Below are 24727 nucleotides of genomic sequence, written 5' to 3' on the forward strand. Positions count from 1 at the left end.
TCGGAATAAACAAATTTGTTTGAAAACGACTATCACATTTTTTTGTGATAGCTTTTTAGGTATCAATTTGACTATCACCTTATGTAGATCAAATTCGATCATTTTGATTGTCATTTATCAACAATCACCTTAGCCGATTCCACCCCTGTTTAGAAAAAATAAATTTAAGCTTTGATAGAAATGATGCCTTACAACCTTATTGTGTTAATTTAAGGCCGATTGTGAATATTTATCAAAATTGTATTATGGATGAGTTTTATTTATAATTTGTTTGACGTTTCACGTGTGAAGTATCTATTTGCTGTTTTTTTGGCCACTAAAGAAAAAAATCTTTGTTCAAAAATGTTAGCATGCTTTTATACAAAACTAGCGGCTCGGTACGTGTTTCGCTACGTATAAGTAATACAAAAATTATTATTAATTGGTAGCTATTTAAAAGTCCAAATGATATATTGTTTTTATTATATTTATCAGCAAAGAGTAAAAACTAAAAAATGGAAAGAGTGGGTTAGTCTAAAACAGTTAGATAAACAATATTTTTAGTTTTTTCATTTTGAGCATGAATAAATAAACAGTTCGGGGTACCGACTCTGGAGCAGGTTTGTGACACCACAAAAGTGAAGTGTTTTGCCCTTGGGCCTCATTTATGAACATCGCAAATGATAAACGCACAGGATATTGTAATCTTTTGAATTCAAATGGCATATCAGTTGAAATCATAGGGATACTCGGTATCAAACACACTTCTCCTTTTGATTTAACAGTTAAGATTATAGCTTCAATCAAATTTGGCAATAACTTTTTCGCTTGAATTTAAAAATTAATGAAATTGATATGAATGCTTTTCTATTCTTAAATGGTGCGTTCTCTCAACCAATCATGATTTCTGTAATTCTGAAAAATATTCGCAAAAACATATTCAATCAACTCATCTATAGATTGCACAATTGTACAAAAATTATTCGGTAAATTGATCAATCCGTTGGTAGTGTTGATTGGTATTTTGCCATCACCAATTTCTAACAATTGTATTGATAACTCATGGGTAGTTGCATCATTATGTAGGTGAATGCGCATATTAATGTTCAGTGTCAATTTTCGTTATCTATCTCCAAAGAACTGATGACTTCAAACAGGCGTTTATTTCATTAGTATCATCAGTAGGAGTTGATCGAGGAATGACAGGCAATGCTTGATAAAAGTCACCCGACAGCAATATCAGAGCACCACCAAAACATCTGTTGTTTACCGCGTAAATCTTGCATTGTTCCCATAAAATATTTGACGTTAATCGCAGAACTTTTGCCATAGCAGAATTTCTCGAAGAAGCAAGTTAGTACATTCAATGGCAATTTTAATGCAGAGTGTGTCCGACCACCTTCTAATAATGTAGCAGAAATTCCCAAAGATGCAAGTGCCAATGCAATTTTCTGTTCCGATCGAATAGCCGCTAAAATCAATGATACAACGAAAGTTATCATTATATTCGATAGTACAAATAAACGTATGTAAATCATTACAATTGAACTCCTGCTCACGTTGCAATTCACGATCAAAAAAATCATGTATCTCACCATTTGGTGCGGTCATATCCAATTGTGCTAATGCTGTATTAACAATCATTAGACACATATCTTCATTTTATCACAGCTTCGTTGTACATTTCCAAGGAAATCAACAAATCGGGATTTCTTTAAGTATTAGTACAAATTGTTTGTATATGGGAGTATAGAAAGATGTTGATTTTACACCTTTTCAAGGTTTTTTTTTATTTTCTCTAGGTACAAACCTTCTTTAGACTTCCACGAAAAATTAAAGACCAAAATTAGCCAAATCAGTAAAGCCATTGTTGAGTTATAACATTACAACGAAAAGTGGCATTGATTTTTATATGTATAGATTACTTTGAATCTTAATATGATATTCCTTTATTTAAGAGCACAGTAGTAAGAAGTATAAAACAGTTAAAAATGATGGTTGAGTTGATGAAAGAGAGTCCTTGTGTTGTAGGTGCGTGTCCATTTGAGAGTACTTCTCACCGTTAAAAAAAAGTTCCAAAAATGTGAAAAAAGCACGTGCTTTCTTCTTTTATTATTCGCAGAATTTTGTGAAATAGAATCTCAAACAGTAATTACTAGTTCCCAATAAAATAAGTTATGAGAATTGAGAATACCTACCTACTACACTTTTTGGCTATGTATATGATACTTCAAAGCAACTAAACAGACATTTCCAAAAATGCAGAAAACTTTTGAAGAATGTCATTATCGAGTTAAGGTGATAGCTGGCATGAAACAGGTCTATATAAAATCATAAAAATCACAGAAGACAACTTATCGTTGCCAAAGCTGAGGCCAAAAGAATAAAAACAAAAAAGTGTTTTTTTTTTAATTCATTTTATTAATTTAATCTTAAACCTATCTTAAAGCTAGACAAAAATTCAAAAACTAGCCTAGTTATCCATAACTTACAACTAACTTAATGTCGGACACTCTAAGTTAAACAATAATACTTAATAATAATGCCTTTCGGCCCTAAGATCTATGTTAACTTCATTTCAATTGTATTTATTTTTGTATGCATTACTTACTTACTTACTTAAGGTGGCGCTACAGTCCGGGGCAGACCTGCCAGCTCGATTCCTAGCTAGCTGTCTCCAGTTTCGCACGCCAAGTTGGTTGAGGTCCTCTCCCACCTGGGTGCTCCACCTGAGTCGCGATCTTCCTCTACTGCACCGCCGTCCCTCGGGATTGGCTTCGAAGACCTTCCGTCCTGGAGCGTTGATTTCCATCCGCTCTACATGACCTAGCCATCTTAGCCGTTGGACTTTAATTCTGCTAAATAGGTCAGTGTCGCTGTACAGCACGTACAGTTCTTCGTTATATCTTCTCCTCCATTCTCCATCCATTCTCCATCCATTCTCCATCTATGAGTACGGGACCAAAAATCTCTCGAAGCATCCTAAGACGCTCTCATCTTTCTTTGACAGGGTCCAGGCCTCAGCGCCATAAATGCGAACCGGGATGATGAGTGTCTTATAGATGGTGATTTTAGATGCTCGAGAGAGGACTTTACTTCTCAATTGCCTTCTAAGTCCAAAGAAGCAGCGATTTGCAAGAGTTATTCTTCATTTGATTTCAGCGCTGGTGTCGTTGTCTGCATTAATAGCGGTGCCAAGATAGACAAAGTCCTAACTACCTCAAAGTTATAGCTGTCCATAGTGACGTTTTGTCCAAGAAGTCGTTGTTCAGTGTCCTTTTTTGATGACAGCATATACTTGGTCTTGCCCTCATTGACCACTAAACCCATCTTCTTCGCTTCCGTCGCAATGCTCAAAAACGCTCCACTGACATCACGCTTTGATCTTCCAATTATGTCAATATCATCTGCATATATGAGTAATTGGATGGACCTTTGGAAGATTGTGCCTCTAGTGTTGACGGTTGAGTTTTGCACAATTCTTTCCAGAACGATGTTGAAGAAGTCGCATGACAGTGCATCTTACTTACTTACTTAAGGTGGCGCTACAGTCCTGTGTGAACTAGGGCCTCACCCAACAAACTTCTCCATCTAGCTCGGTCCCTAGCTAGATGTCTCCAGTTTCGCGCTCCAAGTTGGGTGAGGTCACCTTCCACTTGTGCGCGCCACCTGATCCGCGGTCTTCCTCTACTGCGCTGTCCTGTGGGTGCGGATTCGAAGACTTTCCGGGCCGGAGCATTGGTTTCCATGCGCTCTACGTGACCCAGCCATCTTAGTCGTTGGACTTTTACTCTTCTTGCTAAGTCTACGTCGCTGTACAGCCCGTACAGTTCGTCGTTCCATCTTCTCCTCCACTCCCCTTCTATGCATACGGGACCGTAGATCACACGAAGAACTTTTCTCTCGAAGCGACCCAAGGTGCTTTCGTCCGCTTTTGTCATGGTCCATGCTTCTGCACCGTATAGCAGGACGGGGATGATAAGGGTCTTATATAGCAACTCTTTGGTCCCTCGAGAGAGGACATTACTACTCAATTGCTTTCTTAGTCCAAAGAAACAGCGGTTAGCAAGAGTTATTCTGCGTTTGATCTCAGCGCTGGTGTTGTTTTCTGCGTTTACAGCGGAGCCTAGGTAGACGAAGTCCTTGACTACCTCAAAGGTACGTCTGTCGATTGTGACGTTTTGACCAAAACGTCGGTGTTGTATGTCCTTTCTAGACGACAGCATGTACTTTGTGTTGCCCTCATTAACCGTTAAACCCATTTTTGCCGCCTCTGCCTCAATACTCACAAAAGCCCCATTGACATCACGCTGAGTTCTTCCGATTATGTCAATGTCATCAGCATATGCCAGTAATTGGACAGACTTTTGAAAGATAGTGCCTCTAGTGTTGACGTGTGAGCTCTGCACTATTCTTTCAAGCACAATGTTAAAAAAATCGCATGACAGCGCATCACCTTGTCTAAAACCTTTTTTGACATCAAAAGGTTCTGTTAAGTTGTTTCCAACCTTTATGGAGCAGCGTGAATTCTCCATGGTCATCCTGCACAAACGGACGAGTTTGGCAGGGATGCCAAAACTAGACATGGCTCTATACAGCTCGTCCCTGTAGATGCTGTCATATGCGGCCTTGAAATCGATGAAAAGATGGTGGGTGTCGATTTGGTGCTCTTGAGTTTTTTCCAGGATCTGCCGTAATGTGAATATTTGATCAACTGTGGACTTTCCTGGTCTAAAACCACACTGATAAGGACCTATCAGGTTGTTGACGATGGGCTTTAGACGTTCACATATTATGGCAGAGAAGATTTTATAGGCGATGTTAAGTAGACTTATTCCTCTATAGTTGGTGCAGTTTAGAGGGTCTCCTTTTTTCAGGATCGGGCAAACAATACTGAGGTTCCATTCATCGGGCATGACAGTGCATCGCCTTGTCTAAAACCTTTTTTGACATCAAATGCATCTGTAAGATCTTTTCCGACCTTGATAGAGCAGCGTGCATTCTCCATCGTCATTCTGCACAAACGTATAAGTTTGACAGGGATGCCAAAACTAGACACAAGTTCGGTAGAGCTCTTCCCTATAGATACGGTCATACGCGGCTTTAACATCGATAAAGAGATGGTGGGTATCGATTTTAAGCTCATGGGTTTTTTCCAAGATATGCCGTGGTGTGAATATTTGGTCGATAGTGGACTTTCCTGGTCTGAAGCAACACTGATAAGGACCAATCAGGTTTTTGACGAATTGCTTCAGACGTTCACATAATAAGGCAGAGAGGATCTTATATGCAATGTTAAGGAGACTGATACCTCTGTAGTTGGCGCAGTTTAGAGGGTCTCCTTTCTTATGTATCGGGCACACTATGCTGAGATTCCACTCATCGGGCATGCTTTCTTCCGACCATATTTTGCAGATGAGTTGGTGCATGCTCCCTACCAAGTCATCGCCTGCTGCTTTGAATAGTTCGGCGGTGATGCCGTCAGCTCCAGCAGCTTTGTTTGACTTAAGTTTAGATATAGCTGTCTTCACTTCGTCAAGGTCGGGTAGGCGGAATTGTTGATCTGCGTCGCCAAGGTTGAGTGGTTCTATCTCCCTTACAGCGGAGTTTGGTTCGTCATCGCCGTTATATAATTTGGAGAAGTGATCTTTCCATATTCTCAGCATCGACTGCGGTTCTACTACGATGTTCTCCACTGAGGTTGGAACCCAATCTACAGTTAAGGTACTAGGCACCCGATGTTCACCGCGGGGAGGTGAGAGTAGGAGTTGATAGACAGAAGTGGGTTTTGCGAAAAACCTGTGGACGCTTGTGTCCTCTTGAATGCACATGTCTACCATTTGAACATCTTTGAATGCATTAAAAAATTTAAAAAACTTGGGAGTCACCTATCCACTATTCTTCGTCTGGCGTGGTAGATTAGCGGAACTGCCAATCTATCCTTTATCAGACCGCATCTGTCTAAAAAGAGGAATGCCTCTGGTGGAATGAAGCCACTCAAGCGTGCACTTTCAAAATACTCGTCGTTCGGATAGAACGCCCCGAAAATTAAATTGTTGGTCGAAGACATAGCTCTTGCAATGTGACCTTGAACGAGTTTTATCACGAAATTGTCAATTCTGTTGATTCGAGCCCCGTTGTAATGCACATAAGAAGATTCGGCTGTTCGATATAAGCCGGTACAGCAGCGTCGTAAACACTGCCGCTCGAACACCCGAAACTTCTCCATCTGGAAAGGGGCAACGTTGAACCACACAGGACAACCATAAACGATCATTGGCCGTATGAGGGCCATGTAGTAATAGCAATTTACCTTCACTCTGAGGTCAAGCCGACTGCTGTAAAACAGCCGTTTCGTCAGAGCGAAGGCACCTCTGGCCCTGTTCAGAGCAGCATTTATATGTCTGTGGAAATATATATACTGATCTAACCAGATACCGAGGTACTTCACTACACTTTTGGTCGCTAATGGCTGCCCGTAAAGATCAACGATAACCATCTTGCGCCAATTCTTGCACGTATCCCTCGTTGCCCCAGCCAACGGTGTCCGGAACAGAATTGTCTCCGAATTCTGGACATTTATTTTCAGTTTCCAGTCGTCGAAATAACAAACCGCTTTTCATTAGTTTTAAATGAAAGTACCGATATAAATATAAAAAAAAAATTATTGGCGGTGATTATTCGAATATACGACGAAAAGTGGCATGATATGTTTTCGACACTTACTGAAGTTCTTGACGGAAAGGTTTCAGAAATTTTTAACACAAAATATTTCATTTAAAAACATGGTTGGATTCACCGCAGATAATTGTCCTGTTATAATGTGTAAAACAACCGAGGTTCTGGCAAAATTAAAGAAAGTCGTCCCAACTCTCATTGTAAATGGCTGCGTATGTCAACATTTGATTTAGGTGACGTTTTCTTAAACGAAATTCAAAATTTTTCCCAAAGTGCAGTGTTAGATGGTCGAGTTAACTCTTTCGTTTAATTTATTTTAAAGTTTTTTTTTCCAATGAACACAAAAATATTGAACTGATAAACAATGAATATAGAGCTCTAGCTGATTGCGAATATTAAAAAAAAATATGAGAATTGTTTCCATATCAGAGTTTTGGGTAAGAATTGGTCTTCTTAAAAATGAATGCAATGAGTTAATGTTTGAAAATATTCATCGCATTGTTCAGGGTGGCTTTTGTGTTCCTCACTCTTCGGCAAATGTCGAAAGAATATTTTCATACCAAAACATAATTAAAACTAAAATAAGAAATCGTTTGCAAGTGCAAACGTGAAAACAAAAACAAACCAAAATTAGTTCAAAAATAATAAAACTTAAAGCTTCATATGTAAATAGGTATTAACAGCACAATGTTTTTGAGTATAGGAACATGTTTTATAATAAATTATTTAATTTTAAAACATTCAGACTTGTCACATTCTTATTTACAGTTTTTAAAAATAAATTTCTTATCTATTTTATAATTTTAGATAAATAACGAGCTATCCCAAAGTTCTTCATATAAATAGTCTTCTTCGCCCTTAGGGTTTTCAAGCTTTGCTGTGGCTCCAACTTATACTTTGAAAAATTACGTTAAAATTTTTTTTAACGTATGTGTGAATCTTCGTGATTTGACATTATTAAGGTTAAATCAGAATGGTTTGTAATTAAAAAAAAATGATGATTTTTATTTTTTTTAAATATAATATAATCAATTTTGGCATTCAAGAATGCAAAACTTAAAAACAATAAATTCACAAAAGCATTTAGCATTATTTTAATGCTAAATGCTTTTCTCTTCTCTATAATGCTAGATCTAGCATTAATAATGCCGTTATGGGAACTCCGAGATCGCGAGCTTTATGTATTTTTGCAAGCGAAGGGTTGCTGCTTTAATTATCGGCATTGTTTTTAAAAAGAAAAAAGAATACAAGAAATGTTGGGTCAAACCGTGGGTAGATTGTCGTAACCAATTCGGTGCAGGGCCTGCTCTTTCAAGAGAGCTTCAAATTGAAGATCCTCAACAGCTTCGAAACCTTTGCAGTTTGTCAGTTAGTGAAATTGAATTTTTGATACAAAACGTTGGACCCATAATATTTTAAAAAGATACCCAATTAAGGAAAGCCAAACCACTACGCGAGGATAAACTGGTAACACTTAGATTTTTAGCATCCGGTAAGCACATGAATCGCAAATCATTTTCGAAGGAAAAATTAAAAGTTAATAGTATGGTCTGTGCAGGTGATTCATTCAGCAGAAAATTTCTAAACATCTACGAACAATTTGTATGGTAAACATATGCTTCAGTTTGGGATGGGGCCGAGGTTTCAAATTGGTTTCAAACCACTGTAGGTGTTCCCCAGAGATGTATCCTCAGCCCAATCTTGTTTTCCCTCTAAATTGATGATATTTTAGATAATTTACCCGGTGGAGTTTGTTTTTCTGATATTCACATTAAAGCGCTTCTATACGTGCAGGACTTGGTTATGCTAGCGGATAACCCATTTTCTCTCCAGCTACAAATCAATAGGGTCCAAATGTACTGCAATATCTGGGGTCTTAAAATAAACTCAGAGAAAACAAAGGTAATGGTATTTGAGGCACGGACTTGTAGAAGGTTGAGAGAAGAAAGGTGGTTCCTTAACAACCAACCTATTGTAATAGTACAGGAATTTAAATATTTAGGAGTGTTTCTGTCTGCTAACGGTAGCTTCAATAAACATGTTCATCGTAAGAGTAAAGAAGCTAAGGTATCTCTCAACATAATGTGGCCAACTTTCTTCTCAAACAAAAATATAGACTTAAGATCTAAGTACCGAGTTTTCCAAGCACTTGCTTGTCTTATGGTATTCAAGTTTTTGGTCACACCTATTTTGAAAAATTTGAGTTGATACAACGCCTCTTTTTCAAAAGATTATTTCGGTTACCTAATTCGACTCCAACCTATGCAATTCATGTTGAATCTGGAATTGCGTCGATTTATATTAAAAATTTGAAATTTCATGCAAATTTTCTAACGTAGATAACTGGCAAGATATCTTTTCAAATGTAATTGTAAAAGTTGATGAAAATATATACATATATATCTTCAACATTTAAATAGAGCATCATCATCCTCAACAAGCGAAATACATAGAAATCTAAGCTACTCTTTAAATACTAATGCGACAAATTATTCCAATAATAGACTTTCTGCGAGAGCTTTAGGTACCATTTTCAGAGCAAAGGTTGAAATATTGAATTTGAATTATATTCCGCATCGGTCAGATCTACCTCTCCTTTGCAATTATTGTAACAGAAATGAGCGTGACGATATTTACCATTTCATAGCTATTTGTCAGGTACTACAAGAAGTTCGTAGGCTCTTTTTTCAACATAGTGTCCTCTCTAGAGAACAAATATTTGGTGTAATGAACGAAGAAGCTTTTCAACCTTTTAATTCGATCGTTTTGATGGTTTTGACGGCAGTTGTTGATGCGAATTACAAATTCACATATGTCAATGTTGGATGTAACGGGCGCATCTCTGATTGAGAAGTATTTTTCAATACATCTTTGCACAGTGGATTTACAGAAAACTCTATAGTTGTGCCAGATAAAAAAAAACTCTTCCTGGTAGAACCAAGTGGCTGATGATGCGTTCGCGATGAGTAACTTTATATTAAAGCCGGATCCGTTTCGTAAGCAACCAGCACCTGAACGTATTTTCAACTACCGGCCGAGCAGGGCTCAGACAATAGTTGAAAATGCCTTCGGAATTGTTGCATATCGTTTTATGGTTCTTAGAAAACTGATGAATCTAAGTCCTGAACGAGCAAGAGATGTGTGTATGGCTATCTGGACCCAACACAATTTCTTGCTATCTAAAAACGAACCCTACTACCTGAGCACGGGCATGGCTGATTTTAAACAACCAGAAACTCATGATTGAAAATGGCTCAAGCACAACTATTGTGTTTCTCAAAAACATGTTAGGGAAGATTTCAAAAATTACTTTATGACTTCAAAAGGTGAAGTTCCATGGCAGCACAGACACATTACACTGAATGATTAAAGAATTAAAGAGGTACTTACCAGATTCGAAATAGTTTCAGAAGGCGTTAAAATGGAATAAGAAACTGCAGAGCCCGAAAGTATGGCCACTTATTGCTATATAATTCCTCAGTTCCTGCAAGACTTGTTCTTTTTTTCCTTTTTCTTTAATTCTTTGGACATCTATAATATTTGTTCACGATTATAAACAATATTTTGAAAATAGAAATAAATATCACCTGGTTTCTTAAGTTATAAAGCTTTCTTTTCGCTGTTTCGCAAATTCGGTTCATATGACGCTTTTTCTATTTCTATCGCGAAATGATTTATCCGTAGTTCTCCACAACAATTCAACTTACTGATATTTTTCAATAAGTTGATTGATTTCCTCCAATGTGCACTGCTTACTCTCGATAGCTACTCGCAAAATACGAACTGTGTTGGTATTTCCTGAGCTTAACCCGGATAGTGTTAAACACATACATTATGTCCACTTATGAGTGACTTTCAAAAAGATCGAATGTCGAGAGTAATTAGTCAATTCTCCGCGAGCTACTCTCCAGACTATGTCCACTTGCAAGATCGGTCCCGAGAGCAGCTTGAGAGCGACATGCACCACGTTTATTTTTAAATGGACACCCACCTTAAGGGAAATGCTGGAGTAAACCCGAAGCAATTTATATAGAACAACTGACACCGATGGTTATGCCATGCCAATATTAAAATCGCTTTTAATTAGGAAAAGTAAAAAAATAAAAAAAAAAGTACAAATCCAATTCTATCGAAGACATTATCCTTTTTAACTTTGTTTCACTTTTAAAAAACCCAACAAAATTATTGTGTTTACTTTTCAACGAAGAATTTGTGGTTGATAAGAAAATTGATGAGTATCTATTCTGTTTTAAAACCTTCTCTACCAACAAAATCATTCATAAAAATAATAAAATCTAATAAAATTCACAAAAAATTGCAAATTTCTATTCTTGATAATCATAATACCAACTCGTTCAATTTGTTGATATCTATCAAGAATCTTGTTGATAGTTTATAGCTATAATATGGCTGTTAGTCAGAAATTTTGAAATAGTAATAAAATTCTTAAAACTGAAGTAATTTAAGAGGCACTATTGCTGGCATAGAATCACTTGGGATCACTCATAAGAAAAATATGAAGTTGTTTTTCTGTCCCACAATACACTTTTAAAGAATTAAGTTGTAATAAATAAAGTATCACCTTTTGCATGGGTTTTGCCTCTTTGGGAGGAATTGATAATTCGCCTAAGAGTAATTCTTGTGTCTTCTCAAATTAGCCGTTCGGATTCGGGCTAAAAAGTAGGTCCCCTCCAACCCTGACAACATTACTCGAACACAAAAATGTTTGAGAGTTGTAAGTCACTGCGCTCTAGCTCTCGATAGACTGTGCGCCACATAATTTATTTTTATTTAGTTGAAGTCTAACATCTTTTAAAGATTTTTCGAGATTTGTATGAAATATTTCATCTAAATATTAGAGATAAGGACTATAAATTTGGAAAACCATCGTGAATTTCTTTAAGATACATCAATATCGAAAATATTGAATAAAATTCAACTCGACGACGATTAAATTATTATCTATGACTAGAGTGATTGAAAGACATTTTAAAAATGAATCGAATTCGTTTGGAGCGGGAAATTAAATTCCAGGTATCCAGAAATGCATATTATTTCATATTATGGCCAAAAATTGAGCTTGGGAAAAGAGCAACTTAAGCGTTTGATGATATGTTTTAAAAATCATTTCGGGCAAGTTCCAGCAGAGAGGACCAATTTTCGACCACTATGTCAGCAATAACGTGCCGAAAATTCTCTTCCTAGGCGTCATCGGACGTATTTACATAGATAGCGACCACTCAACAAAATAGTCCAGAATGTCGTTGTCCGTTCATTTTTACATTGCAATTCAAACTGAGCAATAAACAAGTGACAGTGACATATGAATATATTTGAAAAACGAAAGGAAGAAGTTTCTTTGATAACTAATTTCGACAGTTACATCCAAAAATGCTTAATTTGGTTAATCTTTAAGGTGCGTGTCCATTTGAGAACACTGAGAGTAGCTTTCAGTCTTAGGTCATCCTAAAGAGCAAATTCGAAAGTGGACACAGTGTTGAATTTTTATTCTCGACGTTCGAATTTTTTGTGAGTTTATCGTAAGTCGAATATTTTATTGTCAAACCTGAAAAGTCTCTGAATAGTTGAACATCTTCATGTTTAGGTTAAACCCGCATCATGGTTTACCATTGCTTGAAACACTTAAAGAGGACGTTTGAGAAATCCAATATAGAGACAAATTGAGATGGGTGAATTTCGAAGTTCAAAGTGGTCTTTTTCCAAAAAAGTTGGCTTTGGAAGTGAATATTGAAATGGTATTCACGAAATGAGTGATTTCAAAAACGTTCGCATATATTATGTTTTCACTACTTTATAAAAGTAGTCTCAGAAAACCATCTTTCAAAACTTAACGAATGTGTGAATAAGCGATGGTAAAATCAAATGGACCGGCACCCTCAAACATTAGTACTGAAAATATAAAACAGCCTTTATTATTTTTGTATTTAATATTTATTTATTAAAATATAAACAATGTAGTAATTTTGTTGCTTTTTAAAATTTAATTAAACATAAAATATCAATGAATGCTTTTGCAGTGTTTCGCATAATAATAATAATAATATTTATAAATGTATTTAGTATGTCAATAATTAATATTACTCGTATATAGATCGTTGATGATGAAAAATTTATTTTGGGCATAAATGTGTATAATTTTGTTTGTTTTTTTTTTTGTTCATTATTTTGAAAATATATATTTTTTTTCTATTTTGTTTTTATAATTATTTATCTTTTGTACAACAGTTGCCTATTTATTTATATACAATTTCTAAGCAAAGCAAAAATAAGTTTCTCGCTATAATAGGTATACTGATAAAATTATATAATTTAAAAAATATTCAATAAATAGATTTAATATAGAGATAAAAAAATTAAAACAAATAAGAAATCATCAATAATATAAATGTTTGTTGCTCAATTTTCTTTAACCCCTCCTCTGTTAGTTTGTTTTTTTATTGTTTTTATAAACTTATGTTGTGCCACTAGGAACAGGGTAAATTTGTGTGTAAATAATGCTATCGGAATGTTTGTTTCATTTTAGTGCTGAATTATGTTTACTTTTATTTAAACACCTCATGACCTAGGAACATGACCCAAAGCAAACCAGTCTATCAGTTCCTGACGCAAATCATATTTACTTAAATCAATTTGAACTCCACCAAGTAGTTCGTTCTCTTGGAGAGTGTCATGAGACCAAACTGTGACATTTAGGAAACGATTTTGTATATGCTCAATGGGCATTCGGTATTCCAACTGTGAGCAAAAAAAAGTATTTATTTATTTTGTTTTTATCAAAAATAGATAAACAATAAATCTTTCAGGTAGGTATTAGGTACTTACCGTCTCCATGAAACTAGGAACACATGTTTTTCGTACAACTTTCGTTTTCCTTTTTGTCACTTTTGTTTGATCAGGTTTTAAATAGCATTTGACATAGGTATTAGGTTCTGTTCCACCCTGCAGTGTTGGAAGACCTTTTGCATGGTGTATCTGGAGGAAAGTGAAAAAATATTATATGGCAGAGAATAAAATCTATGAAATATTACAGGAGAATATAATAATAATTAAATTTATTTATTTATTTAGCTAAAATCTAGGAAAAAAGCAATAAAAGACAAAACTAATGTTGCAGCGAATGAGCATAAGCTTTAAGTGAGAGCTTACTTATATTGAAATCAAGGAAAAACTTGACCTCATTTCAGAGCCGAAGAATGCTGGACATACGTTCAAAGAGACCGTAATTGGTTAGATTACAAGAAAGGTAAAAAGAAGTGGGATTGAAGATTTCCTACAGGCAAATAGTGTGCGAACAGAATGTCAGGTATTTAGGCGACGTTAGGCAAAGTCTTTAAGACTTACTAGACTAAGGCGATTCTGGTAAGTATATTCTCCCTTGGAATGCCGTGTAAAGAAAAACAAATAAATCATCTTTGAACGTTTGTAATTCGGCGTGAATGATACTCATTAAAAATAAGACGGGCATCATTTATTGTAGACCAAATATTATAGGTCACAAGTGACTCCCTTGAGGAATCCCAGAAGCATAAAAAAAGAATTCTGTTGATTTCATTCTTCAAGTATAATTCTTGTCAACGAGTGACTTTTTACTCGGTAAAAAACCAAGACCTTTAAATTTGAAGTAAATGATATTGTGAGAATTTTTATCAAAGGCTTCTAAAAAATCTTTTCAAATTGATTCAACTTCATATCTATTGTCAAAAGTCTTCAATGTTTATAAAACGAATTCTTAAAGGTTTGCAGTTGTTGACCTACCCTTTAGAAAGTGAACAGAAGAAAATTTTGGTGGCATTCACAAAGATAGTGGCTACGTAGTCAAGGGATTCTGATTGTCTAAATCTAACTACAAAAGTAGTTAAAATTTCCCCTCCGTCGTAGTCTACACAGTTAGTGCACTGGTTTTGACGTTTCACAATCAGCTGCTCGGTGGGGACACAAAAATTCAAAATGAAATGAATTTTTCGGAATTTAAATACAAATATAAATCAATCATATTATATCTTCTATTTGGTTTTATAGAATTTAAAAAGAAAACAAACTACTTAAAGTTCTGAAAACACAAATATTTCTTATTTTATATAATTGTATTTGTCATTAATATGACAGTTCCGGATTGACTACCTTTGTAGTGCAATTTTGCATTCAACAAGCTAGTTGAATTTTGACTACGTAGCCACTAGCTTGGTGAATAAGCCCATTGACTTACTGTCAAAATGGACAAAAACATTAACCAAATTTTCGAAGAGTTTTGAAAATGGAAGACAATTGTTGGGACTTTTTTATTGATTTGGGACTAGAACATAAATTTTCTTTGAATATATTTGTTTGCCTAAAACCGACGAAGTTTGAGGACAGAAGAAAGAGAAATTCGGTGTAATCGGATGTTTACTACACGATTAATAAAAGAAGGAAGCAAAGGATTTTAATACTGATGTGAAGTTAGTAATTGTAGTTCACCCATTTCACAAAAATGATTATACTGTGAGTGTCATTAATATTCGTTTTTTTTTGTTTCTTTCCATAAAAACACTTTGCTTTTTACTTTAAACTTTAAAAAAGTTAAAAACCAATTTTTATTTAAAACATTTTGTATTTAATAATTAACAAAATAAAATAAATAAAGAATACGACAACTCAAAAAACAACACTTCATTAATATTTGTTTTTTTTACATATTTATATTAACTTTTTAATTAATCTTTCTTACCATTGATGTTAATATTTTGTTGGATACCCTTGATTGGATAAAACTCCGCCTAGTCACTTGAGCATATTTTTTATCATTTTTTGAAGGTCAAATGCCTATTTTGTTCCATTGCTTTAATGCACTTATTGACGAGACAGGATTTTCTCGAATTTGACGGTCCAATTCATCCCACAAATTCTCGATTGGTTTAAGGTCTGGAGATTGAGGAGGTGTTTGGATAACTTTTGGACAGTTATACAGAAGCCATTCTCTTACAATATGCGCCTTGTGCTTCGGGTCGTTGTGCTGGTAAAACTTGGAATTCCTAAAAATGCCCATTTTTTCAGCACTTTGCTTTGTCCTCAAATAGTATTTCTTATTCAATATACTGTCGATGAATACTATATTTCTCATGCCTCTTGCCGAAATGCACCTCCAAACCATGATATGCCCGCCTCCATGCTTCACTGTTGGCTTTGTGTTCCTGCTTTTAAGTTCATTTGGCTTGGCTTCCATCCGTTCCAAAGAGGTTATACTTATTCTCGTCAGCAAATAATTACATCATCCCACCAAGTTCCATCCTTATTTTTGTGTTCCCTCGCAAGTTGATGCAGATATTTTCTTTTTGCATTTCATTAACACTTCTTGCACAATTTTTCGCGCACTTAAATGAGTGTTTGGCTCTATGTCTAAAATATCAGGAATTTTTGTTTGGCTCCATGTCTAAAATATCAGGAATTTTTGTGTATGTTTCACCTTTATTATGGTAAAAATTGAAAAGATTTCTTTTTTCAAGGCTTGAATTTTTTCCTTTGCGGTCCATGATTAACTTTTAAAATAAAACCAAACGATCTTACACTAAATTGTTTTAAAAATGTATGCAAACGTCTAGTGATCATTTTTTTTTAATGTCTTGTCTTGATAGACAAACTGTTAATCGCGGCAAATGTCAAACTCAGCAAAGAAAATAAAAGGCCGAATATTAATGAAGCACCTACATGTGTCCTTTTTGCTTGTTTGTTTATCGTATATCTTAATGCAATTAAGTGATTGCACCATTTTTTTTAATGAAATGTTTAGGGAATAATAATACTTATTTATAAAATAACCAAATAATAAACCTAAATTTAACTTTTACTACGAAAAAAAACACTAAAAGTATGTTTAAGAATAAAAACCGAAAATTAATGACACTCACTGTATATGTAATCGTATTTATAGTAATCAGAGACAGATTTCAATGTACTAGATTTTCCAAAGTATGTTACGTCTGTTCCTCAATTTACACAGTTCTAAGGTGATGAAGATGTGTAGTTTTACGGGTTCAGAAATACATCGATATGGAATCAAAATCAACTTGGTTGAAGAGTTCCTTCAATTTGGTGCAGTTTATTTTACGAAAGAAGTAATAAGAAATATTTAATTCTTCGTGGGTTGCTATTGTTAAAAAAGGGATCAAGTGGATCGAGTGATTGAGAGAAGGTTGGAGCTTTTCGAACTTCAGAAGAAAGTATGACGACACCTTTCCATGAAATTTGTTACCCCATTTATTTGGAAAATCCGCAGTCTGCAAGACAATCAGATAACAACACTTCATTTTCGGAAGGTATATTTAATTGTATGAACTACAACCCATCATTAGATAAGTGTTAAGTTCAGTAAGACAAATTTAAACCACCCATAACTTAAAATGAATCATTGGGTTGTCAAGTTTAAAAAGAAAATCTTTTGTATTGACAGAAAAATGATATAAAAAGATTTTTTGAGCACGCCGAATCTAGAAGCAAGGAATAAAGACTTGGTTTTTGATGAGGTTGACCTTAATTACAACATATTGTTACAAGATTGTTGCTGACGGCGAAAAGACACTACCACACGGTGTTCCAGGGTTAAAGGCTTTTATTAAAACTGTGAACCCAGCTGTAAGGATTTCAGAATCAAAAACATCAGAGGAGAGTTCGCTATTCATAAGGAATTTCTTGGGAATTCAAGAACAGTGATGATGCTTTTGATCCCTATAATTTCGATACAGACTAAAAGAGACTGATACAAGACATCTGTATTGAAGATCCCTAACCTTTTAATTAAAACTAAACAAAAAAAACACTTGAACAAACAATTCCATCTGTTTCGTTAACCTCTGTTAGTGACATCGAAAACTTAATTACAATATAGATCAAACAAACAAAGCTTACCATAACAGTGAGTGCTCCACGACGGTATTGTAGTGATATCTTTATAGCTCCATCATTACTCGAATGCCTTTGAATTATTGGTTTAATTTCTGTAAAAAAAAAATAAAATATAAAAATTCGTTAACGAAATATCCCAAACATAAAAAAAACAACTACTCACCTTTTACTTTAGACACCTCTATATTAGCTTCCTGTTGATCCCGCAACAGAGGATGGAAGAATGTATAAACCAAATCTGAATGAGCAATCTCATCTGCCGAATTGAAAAGTGAAACCAGAAACCGTTGAATCTCGGGTAAACGTCTTTCAGCCACAGACTTTACATTGGACCTGCCAACGTGTATACCACTTGGCAAACTAAAATGTTCGTAAATCAACAAAATAAAAACCATTAGATTACAACGTAAAAAAACCGTTCCTAAATAAGATAAGATAAAATGATTCACAAGAAAATAAAAATATAACAGTATAGTGAACGACCTTGTATCATTTTTTAAATAGAATATGTTTACTCAAAACACCTGCTCCATATACGGGCGTTAAGTAAATAGAAAGGGGAAGTCTATGCATACAAAACTGAAACTGACATCAGAGTGCGACAGTCTTTATTTGTTGTTATTGTCAATAAAAAGAAAATCGACTCCCCCACCAAGAAACACAAATTTCTCGGCGCTATTCTATCTACGAGTATCGGAGTATCGATCGGTATCGGTAATCAAACAGAAAATAAAAAAAGATAAACTGGCAAAGCTTGTGTTCCAATAGATACCCATCGATAAAGTTGAGGCAGTCAACTGCTGCTTAGCTAGCTTACCTCGAGAAGCTCAGATACGAGAAATAATAATAACCTGAGAAAGCTCCCTTCCATATCTTTTCGTTTTTTTAAGATATGATAAGCAAAAAAGTCCACACCGTTTATTAAGTGTATTTGAACAAAATTGACAACGCCAGCGGCGGCGAAGACGTGTCGTCTCAAGTGAAGCCGAAGTTCGAAAGAATAGTTGAAATGTGATGCACGTATCGCAAGCGGAAGAAAAAAATATAATAATTTCTCTCTCATAAAATGGCTAAACTAGGATCAGTTCCTCAACATTCTGCTTATGGTAAACAAATATTTAAAAACAGAATTGAAATATGGGCAGACCAATATGGGAAAATCCCTATTTTTGTTTTAAGGTCAATCTGATGTCGTGGTGTCGCTTTGTTCGTTGGGTGTTGTGATATGCATGGTGCTGGCCGTTTTGGGAATAAAATTACGCTGGTTTAAAAAACGAATTCATTTTGATCAGATTCCGACGACCGGAAGCAGTGGATCAGACATTAATGGTCAAGTGTTCTTAAGAAGAACTTCTCGTAATTTCCAAGAGCAAGTGAGTGTTTGCTGAATTTTAGCCTATTTTAAATTTCTTTTTGTTTCAAATAAATTATGTATTCGTTTTTGTTTTTTTTTTTGTTCGTGATAACGACAAAATCGCTTAATGATGATGATGATAAAAACAAATTCAATTGAAAACAATTATGTATTCCGTGATAAGGCCAAGTGTTGTAAAAAGAAAAATAAACTTTATGTATTCTTTTGTTTGCTTTTTTTATTGTTTTTCTCAGTTTAGTGAGCCTGTGGTGGCTCAAGGAATATTTCGGAAGAAATTAGATGAAGATGACATTATAGAGCGACCTAAATCTTTACCACGTGAGTTTTTGTGCTTAATTTCGTTTTATTGCAAACACGGGTTGATTATTGCTTTTTGACTTCAGCTGTTCGTGTTCGAAAAACCTCTACGAGTTTGACTACTTTTGGACCTCCGAAGAGATTTACCATACCCAGCACAGTAGTGGAAGAACCTGTGGTCATTCCACCTCCCCCTCCACCATTACCACCGTCAGCTTCATCCGCTTCACTAGCGACTTTAGGTGGACCTGGCAGACAAACATCGACAGAAGAAAAAGTCAACTTTGCCCCATCGGTTGAAATCATCCCAAATGGAAACACACCCAGAGAAACCGAACCGTTGCATGAAGAAGATGCTCCCATCAGCAGACAATTGAGCGGACGAAAACAGACGGGGTATACAAGGCCATCGGATGATATAATTGCAGAACTTCAAAAATTGTCTGATGAAGTGACTAAAAAAGAGAAAGAGAAAGATGCACCACCTGAACCACTACCCAGGAGTTTTGTACCGGAGAAACCAAGAGAGAAATTCATAAAGAATACTTCTAGGAACGTAAGACCTAATGAAGAATCCCAGAACTCAGAAGATGAGCAAATAAGTCCTCAGAAACTAAGTCAGCGTCGTTTGACAGGAATATTTCCATCAGCTGACGAGGAGCCAAGGAATTATTCAGATCTTTCTTCTGACAATGACGAAGATGATGATGATGTTTTCAGTAATCAAAAACCATCCAATAAAGTCGTTTTTCAAGTTGACTATGCCGAAGATGACCGTAAATCTCCCTCTCCACCACCACCATCAACCAAATCCACTGTACAACCACCGTTACTTTTTGTCACACAAGTCTCCAACGACGACGAAAATGAGTCAGAGTCATCGGATAGTTGGTCAGCCATACAGAGGCATAGAAATTTAACTCAAGAAATCAACGATCAGCGAGAAGTAAGATCAACGGAAGACGAATTTCATTCTGCCCCACCAAAAATTGAACATCCTCCATCGCCAACACAACCAGATCAACCTAAACCAAGAACAATGCGGGATATGAAGCGAAACAATGCAAGGAATGATTTATTATTGAATAGCGAAAGAGACTACAATGAAATCTAGATACATAGAAATTAAATTCTTTTGTTGAATTATTTATCTTAATAATAATAAAAAAGTGTTGTTTTTAGATCGAATTTAATTTGTTGTATATTTTATTTATTTTCAAAAGAATGATAAGAAATTTGATTGAAGATCGAAAGCAAAAGGTGATTCATTAAAAGGGTTTAAGCGCCTTGTAGTAGTGTTTGTGTATTTTATGGAGTTCCAAAGAATTAAGATATACTGTGGTTGAGTCATTTGTTACACTAATTTGTGTATCTAATTACTTTGGCTATATAGGAAATTCGTATTTGAAAATGTATTTAAGAAAAAAACTTGTCAAAAATTTAGTTTTCGAACATTTAAGTTAAGTCCTTTTGTTTGTCCCTCAGAGCCGTGGAAGAACAGGTTAGGTTACAGCTGTCAGGGATGGAGTGAGACACACTTATGCCAGTTGTTGGTCTACAAAATAGTTAGGCTAACCCTCTTCTTTATGTTTATGAACATAATATGAACCTATTATTTTAAACTCATGTATTACAGGATTCCAACAGCATATTAGAAATTTTTTCATAAAGTCATAAGTATTCCAAAGTTTTATATAGACAAATACAGTTCACCTTGGTTTTATAAGGATTGTGAGTCAGCGAGGAAAAGGTCTTATAGTTTTAATTCAAATACTTTTCATTTGAAGGATGACTACTTAAAAGTCAACAAATTTTATAAGAGCTCTGGGCAAGTCAAAGAAGAAATTATACAGCTGGAAAATCAATATGCCTGTAGAAGCTCTTCAGACTTTTGGAAATCCATTCAAAATCTAAAGGAAAGTCTTTGCAGTTACAACTTTTGTATAAAGATTTTTCGAGCATTTTAAAAATCTTGCAAACAATTCCAAACTCCAAGTTCAGAATATATTATTCTTTTTGAAAAGCCCATTTATGAAAACGATATATTGCACTTTAGTACGAGGGCTGCTACTTATAATTTCAGCCTAGGTGACAATAAGTGTTGTCAGGCGCCATCTGACATTTTTAACGGAAAGTTTGACATTTTCCAACATGCTATTTATGTTGTTGACAGATACTTGAAAGATGCATCCGGGCAAAAAATGGAATAAACTCGTGAACGTTTTCGTGCTTTAATTTTTCATAACTTTCGACGTGGATTATCAATACAAGAGTGAGCGATGAACTTAATTCTTTCTACAGCGATAAAGCACCATCCTATAACACTGCAAAATACTGGAATAACGAATTCAATCATGGTCTTCATTCGCTCCAGGACGAATTCCGTAAAGGTCGTCCAAAATCGGTCGTTGTGCCACAAAATATCGATGCTGTGCATAAACTAATGAAGTAAGATCGACATGTTACATATCGTGAGATAGAGTCATCTTTGGGCTTTATTATGACTAGCATCAATAAGATATTACATGAACATTTGGCCGTGAAAAAGATTTGATCGCGTTGGATCCCCCATAATCTGACACACGCTCAAAAGAAGGGTCGTGTCGATTGGTGAAGGAAATGGTGAAAAAATACACTCAAGGTGCATCAAAGGCTGTGTATAATATCTACACAGATGACGAATCATGGATCTATGGATGTGTATGGGGACTGCTTGGGTCTTCCAAGATGAGCCAAATCTAACAAAAGTTTTTCGCGGAAGAAGCGAATCGAAGCAAATGGTTGCCTGTTTCTTCGGAATTACCGGTCACGTAGCGACAATAGCGTCAGAGCAACGCAAGTCGGTCAATTCTGAATGGTATACAACAGTTTGTTTGCCAGAAGTCATCGGAGAAATTAGAAAAAAGCAGAAGAAGAGGCGAATCATTCTTCATCATGACAATGCAAGCTCTCACACATCGGCTCAAACAAAGGAATTTTTTGACCAGCCAAAACATCTAATTAATGAGTCATCCGCCACACAGTCCTGATTTGGCACCCAATGACTTCTTCTTATTCCCGCACATTAATAACAAAGGCGCGGACACCGTTTTTCGACCCCTGAAGAAGCCGTTGATGCATTCAAAAACTATGTTGTGGAGGTACCTCAATCGGAGTTGAAAAGTGCTAAGAAAATTGGTTCAAACCTTTGCAAAAGTGTATTGCTTTTCATCGAGAATATTTTGTTTTTTCATTATTAGGCCAGAAATATAAGTAGCAACCCTCGTATCAGGCTTTCCGAAGCCTAACAAACTTTACATAATTGTATCTTAGTATATAGTCTTATTAAAAAGCTGTATGCGTACATTAATTAAAGCAAACTACATTCAAACTTCCTTTTTTTTTGCCTTGCGGGATCTTAGGAGTTGATCTTCAAATTGAGATTTTGATGTATGCAGGTAGTGCTAGTCGCAAAATCCGCTGAATCTTTTCAAGTGATGATAAATATTACGTTCATACTATTTGGAATGAAACTTGGATGTTAACGTGTGCAAGTCTAAAACTTTGACCTTCCGGAGACTTGGCTAGCTGCTAACGATAAGTGGTTTTATTGTCATCAACAATTAGAAACTCTAAAGTAACGCAAAAAACTCTAAAAATGCAATGGGCATTACTTAGAAATCATATACGAAAAGAAAGATCTATTATATTATCTATTATACATCAGAAGCAATTTTAATTTTTGTTATGAAGTTCAATCATGGGATTGGAAAAGATCTGACACCACAGGAAAACTCCATAGATTTCCAAAAAACAGCACCAAACTACAAAACAAAAAATATAAATGTATGGTTTAAAATAAAAGGACTTAACATCAGGTTCAGGATGTAATCTTGCTTTGGAAAAATTACATCTGAATAATCTGTAAACGTCGAAATTTTACCTTGACATTCTACTTTAAAACCTACACTCAAAAATAAGGGAAGATAATATATAAAAGGTGAAAATCTCTGTATACAGAGTAACACTCTAAATTCGAACACAACCTCAGAGACGCAAATTATTTTCACGATCAACACAACACAACCCAGATATGAATAATTGATCTTTGGTTCAAGACGGCAACTACCGCCGTTCTATGGTACGTTAGCGATTTCGTTCGAAATTTTTTTAAGAAGAAGATTGCCATTTTTTGAGGATTGACTAAACAAATGCTGTTTTTACCACTACTCGGAACGAGTCCAAAAGTTTACGCAGGTAGTTTGCTAGCTTGGAACTCCTCTTCAGAATATGTAAATAAATAAATAAATTGGGTGGCGCAACAGTCCGTTCAGAACTGGGGCCTAGTGACTTACAACTCTCAACCATTCCTGTGTGCGAGTTCTATTGTCAGGGATGGAGGGGACCTACAGTTTTTAAGCCGAATCCGAACGCCTAATTCGAGTAAGCACTTTTTATCAGAAGAATTACTCTTGGAGAATTTTTCAATTCCTTGCAAGAGGCAGTACCCGTAAAAAAAAAACTTTAGATGGCATAGGAAGGGTTGAACCCAAGACCTCTGACGTTACAGTCGAACGCCCTAACCATCATGCTACACGGGTACCAGAGAATTTGTTATAGGAGAAATTCTGACCAGAAAATGTATGTATGCTTAAATATTTTGATTAGATAAATTTTGATGTACAAACCTGTGAAGCTTAGCAAGTGGGTAATGCAGGCACAACTTCTGATGAAACTCAGAAAACTCCTTGTACGATCGGAACAAATGCGTTGGATCTGGTTGATTGTGACGTGTGACCCTCAAGATGTACGTGTAATATTTCTCCATATCGTAGTGTTTTTGACAACGCACTACCATCACCGATTTCAACCGCCCGTCTTGTTGCATTCTGTGAAAATCATAAAAAAAGGAAAATAAGCCAAAAAGTTAATCAAAGTTTGTATATTCCTTACCCATATTTCCTTGGAACAAATGATAAAAGCTCTCCACTGCCTTCGTCATTGGAAAACCTCAACTGAGATAAATTGTGCAGGAAAAAGTTGAACTGAGTAAACCAACTTTTCAAAGAGAATTGAATCATCTTAGCAAACGATGCAGCAGCTTCGGGATTCGATTGAGATGGCAATAAGGCCCTTTTTACATAAGACACTGCATCTGCAGTGACTCCTGGAATTCCAGCTGTCGCCATAAGTGCAAGCATGTGCAAAATGAGATCACCATGTTTACGGATTATGTTGAATGCATGACAACAGAGATCTACGAAGTAATGGAAATCTGTCGAAGGCTTATCACCGCCATTGATAACATAGGCCATGTCCGAAGTAAGCACAAATGGTGTTCGATCTCTTTTGAAATTTCCAAACATCTGCGCATCGCCCAGAAACTTTCCAAAATCAATGTGAAATAAGTGTCCGGAAGTTTTCAACATAATATTGTCGTTGTGTCGATCACAGATGCCCAAAACGTAAGTAGCAACACTGTAGCCCGCACAAGAAACTAAACATAGGAGAAGTTTATTA

The 24727-nt window shown here is 35.6% G+C and overlaps 2 protein-coding genes across 3 annotated transcripts in view; one reads left to right on the top strand and one right to left on the bottom strand.

Annotated features, from left to right (window-relative positions):
• Positions 1 to 12639: 12639 nt before the first annotated feature.
• Positions 12640 to 24727, bottom strand: part of LOC129942345 (phosphatidylinositol 4-phosphate 3-kinase C2 domain-containing subunit beta) — a 28619-nt gene continuing 16531 nt past the window's right edge. For both annotated transcript variants that reach the window (XM_056051219.1, XM_056051220.1), the window contains 6 exons: positions 24161 to 24704; positions 23896 to 24096; positions 17720 to 17916; positions 17560 to 17648; positions 13501 to 13650; positions 12640 to 13413 (listed from right to left, as the gene is read on the bottom strand). In XM_056051219.1, the coding sequence (XP_055907194.1) occupies positions 13234 to 13413; positions 13501 to 13650; positions 17560 to 17648; positions 17720 to 17916; positions 23896 to 24096; positions 24161 to 24704 (1361 nt within the window). In that variant the 3' untranslated portion in view covers positions 12640 to 13233. The remainder of the gene's footprint in view (positions 13414 to 13500; positions 13651 to 17559; positions 17649 to 17719; positions 17917 to 23895; positions 24097 to 24160; positions 24705 to 24727) is intronic.
• Positions 18064 to 20421, top strand: LOC129942346 (WASH complex subunit 3-like). The gene is made up of 4 exons (XM_056051221.1): positions 18064 to 18662; positions 18736 to 18929; positions 19165 to 19249; positions 19315 to 20421. Exons 1-4 carry the CDS (start codon positions 18623 to 18625, stop codon positions 20340 to 20342), a joined length of 1347 nt encoding a protein of 448 aa, XP_055907196.1. The 5' UTR covers positions 18064 to 18622; the 3' UTR covers positions 20343 to 20421.

This window comes from Eupeodes corollae, chromosome 1, assembly GCF_945859685.1.
Source record: "Eupeodes corollae chromosome 1, idEupCoro1.1, whole genome shotgun sequence".
Classification (NCBI taxonomy): domain Eukaryota; kingdom Metazoa; phylum Arthropoda; class Insecta; order Diptera; family Syrphidae; genus Eupeodes; species Eupeodes corollae.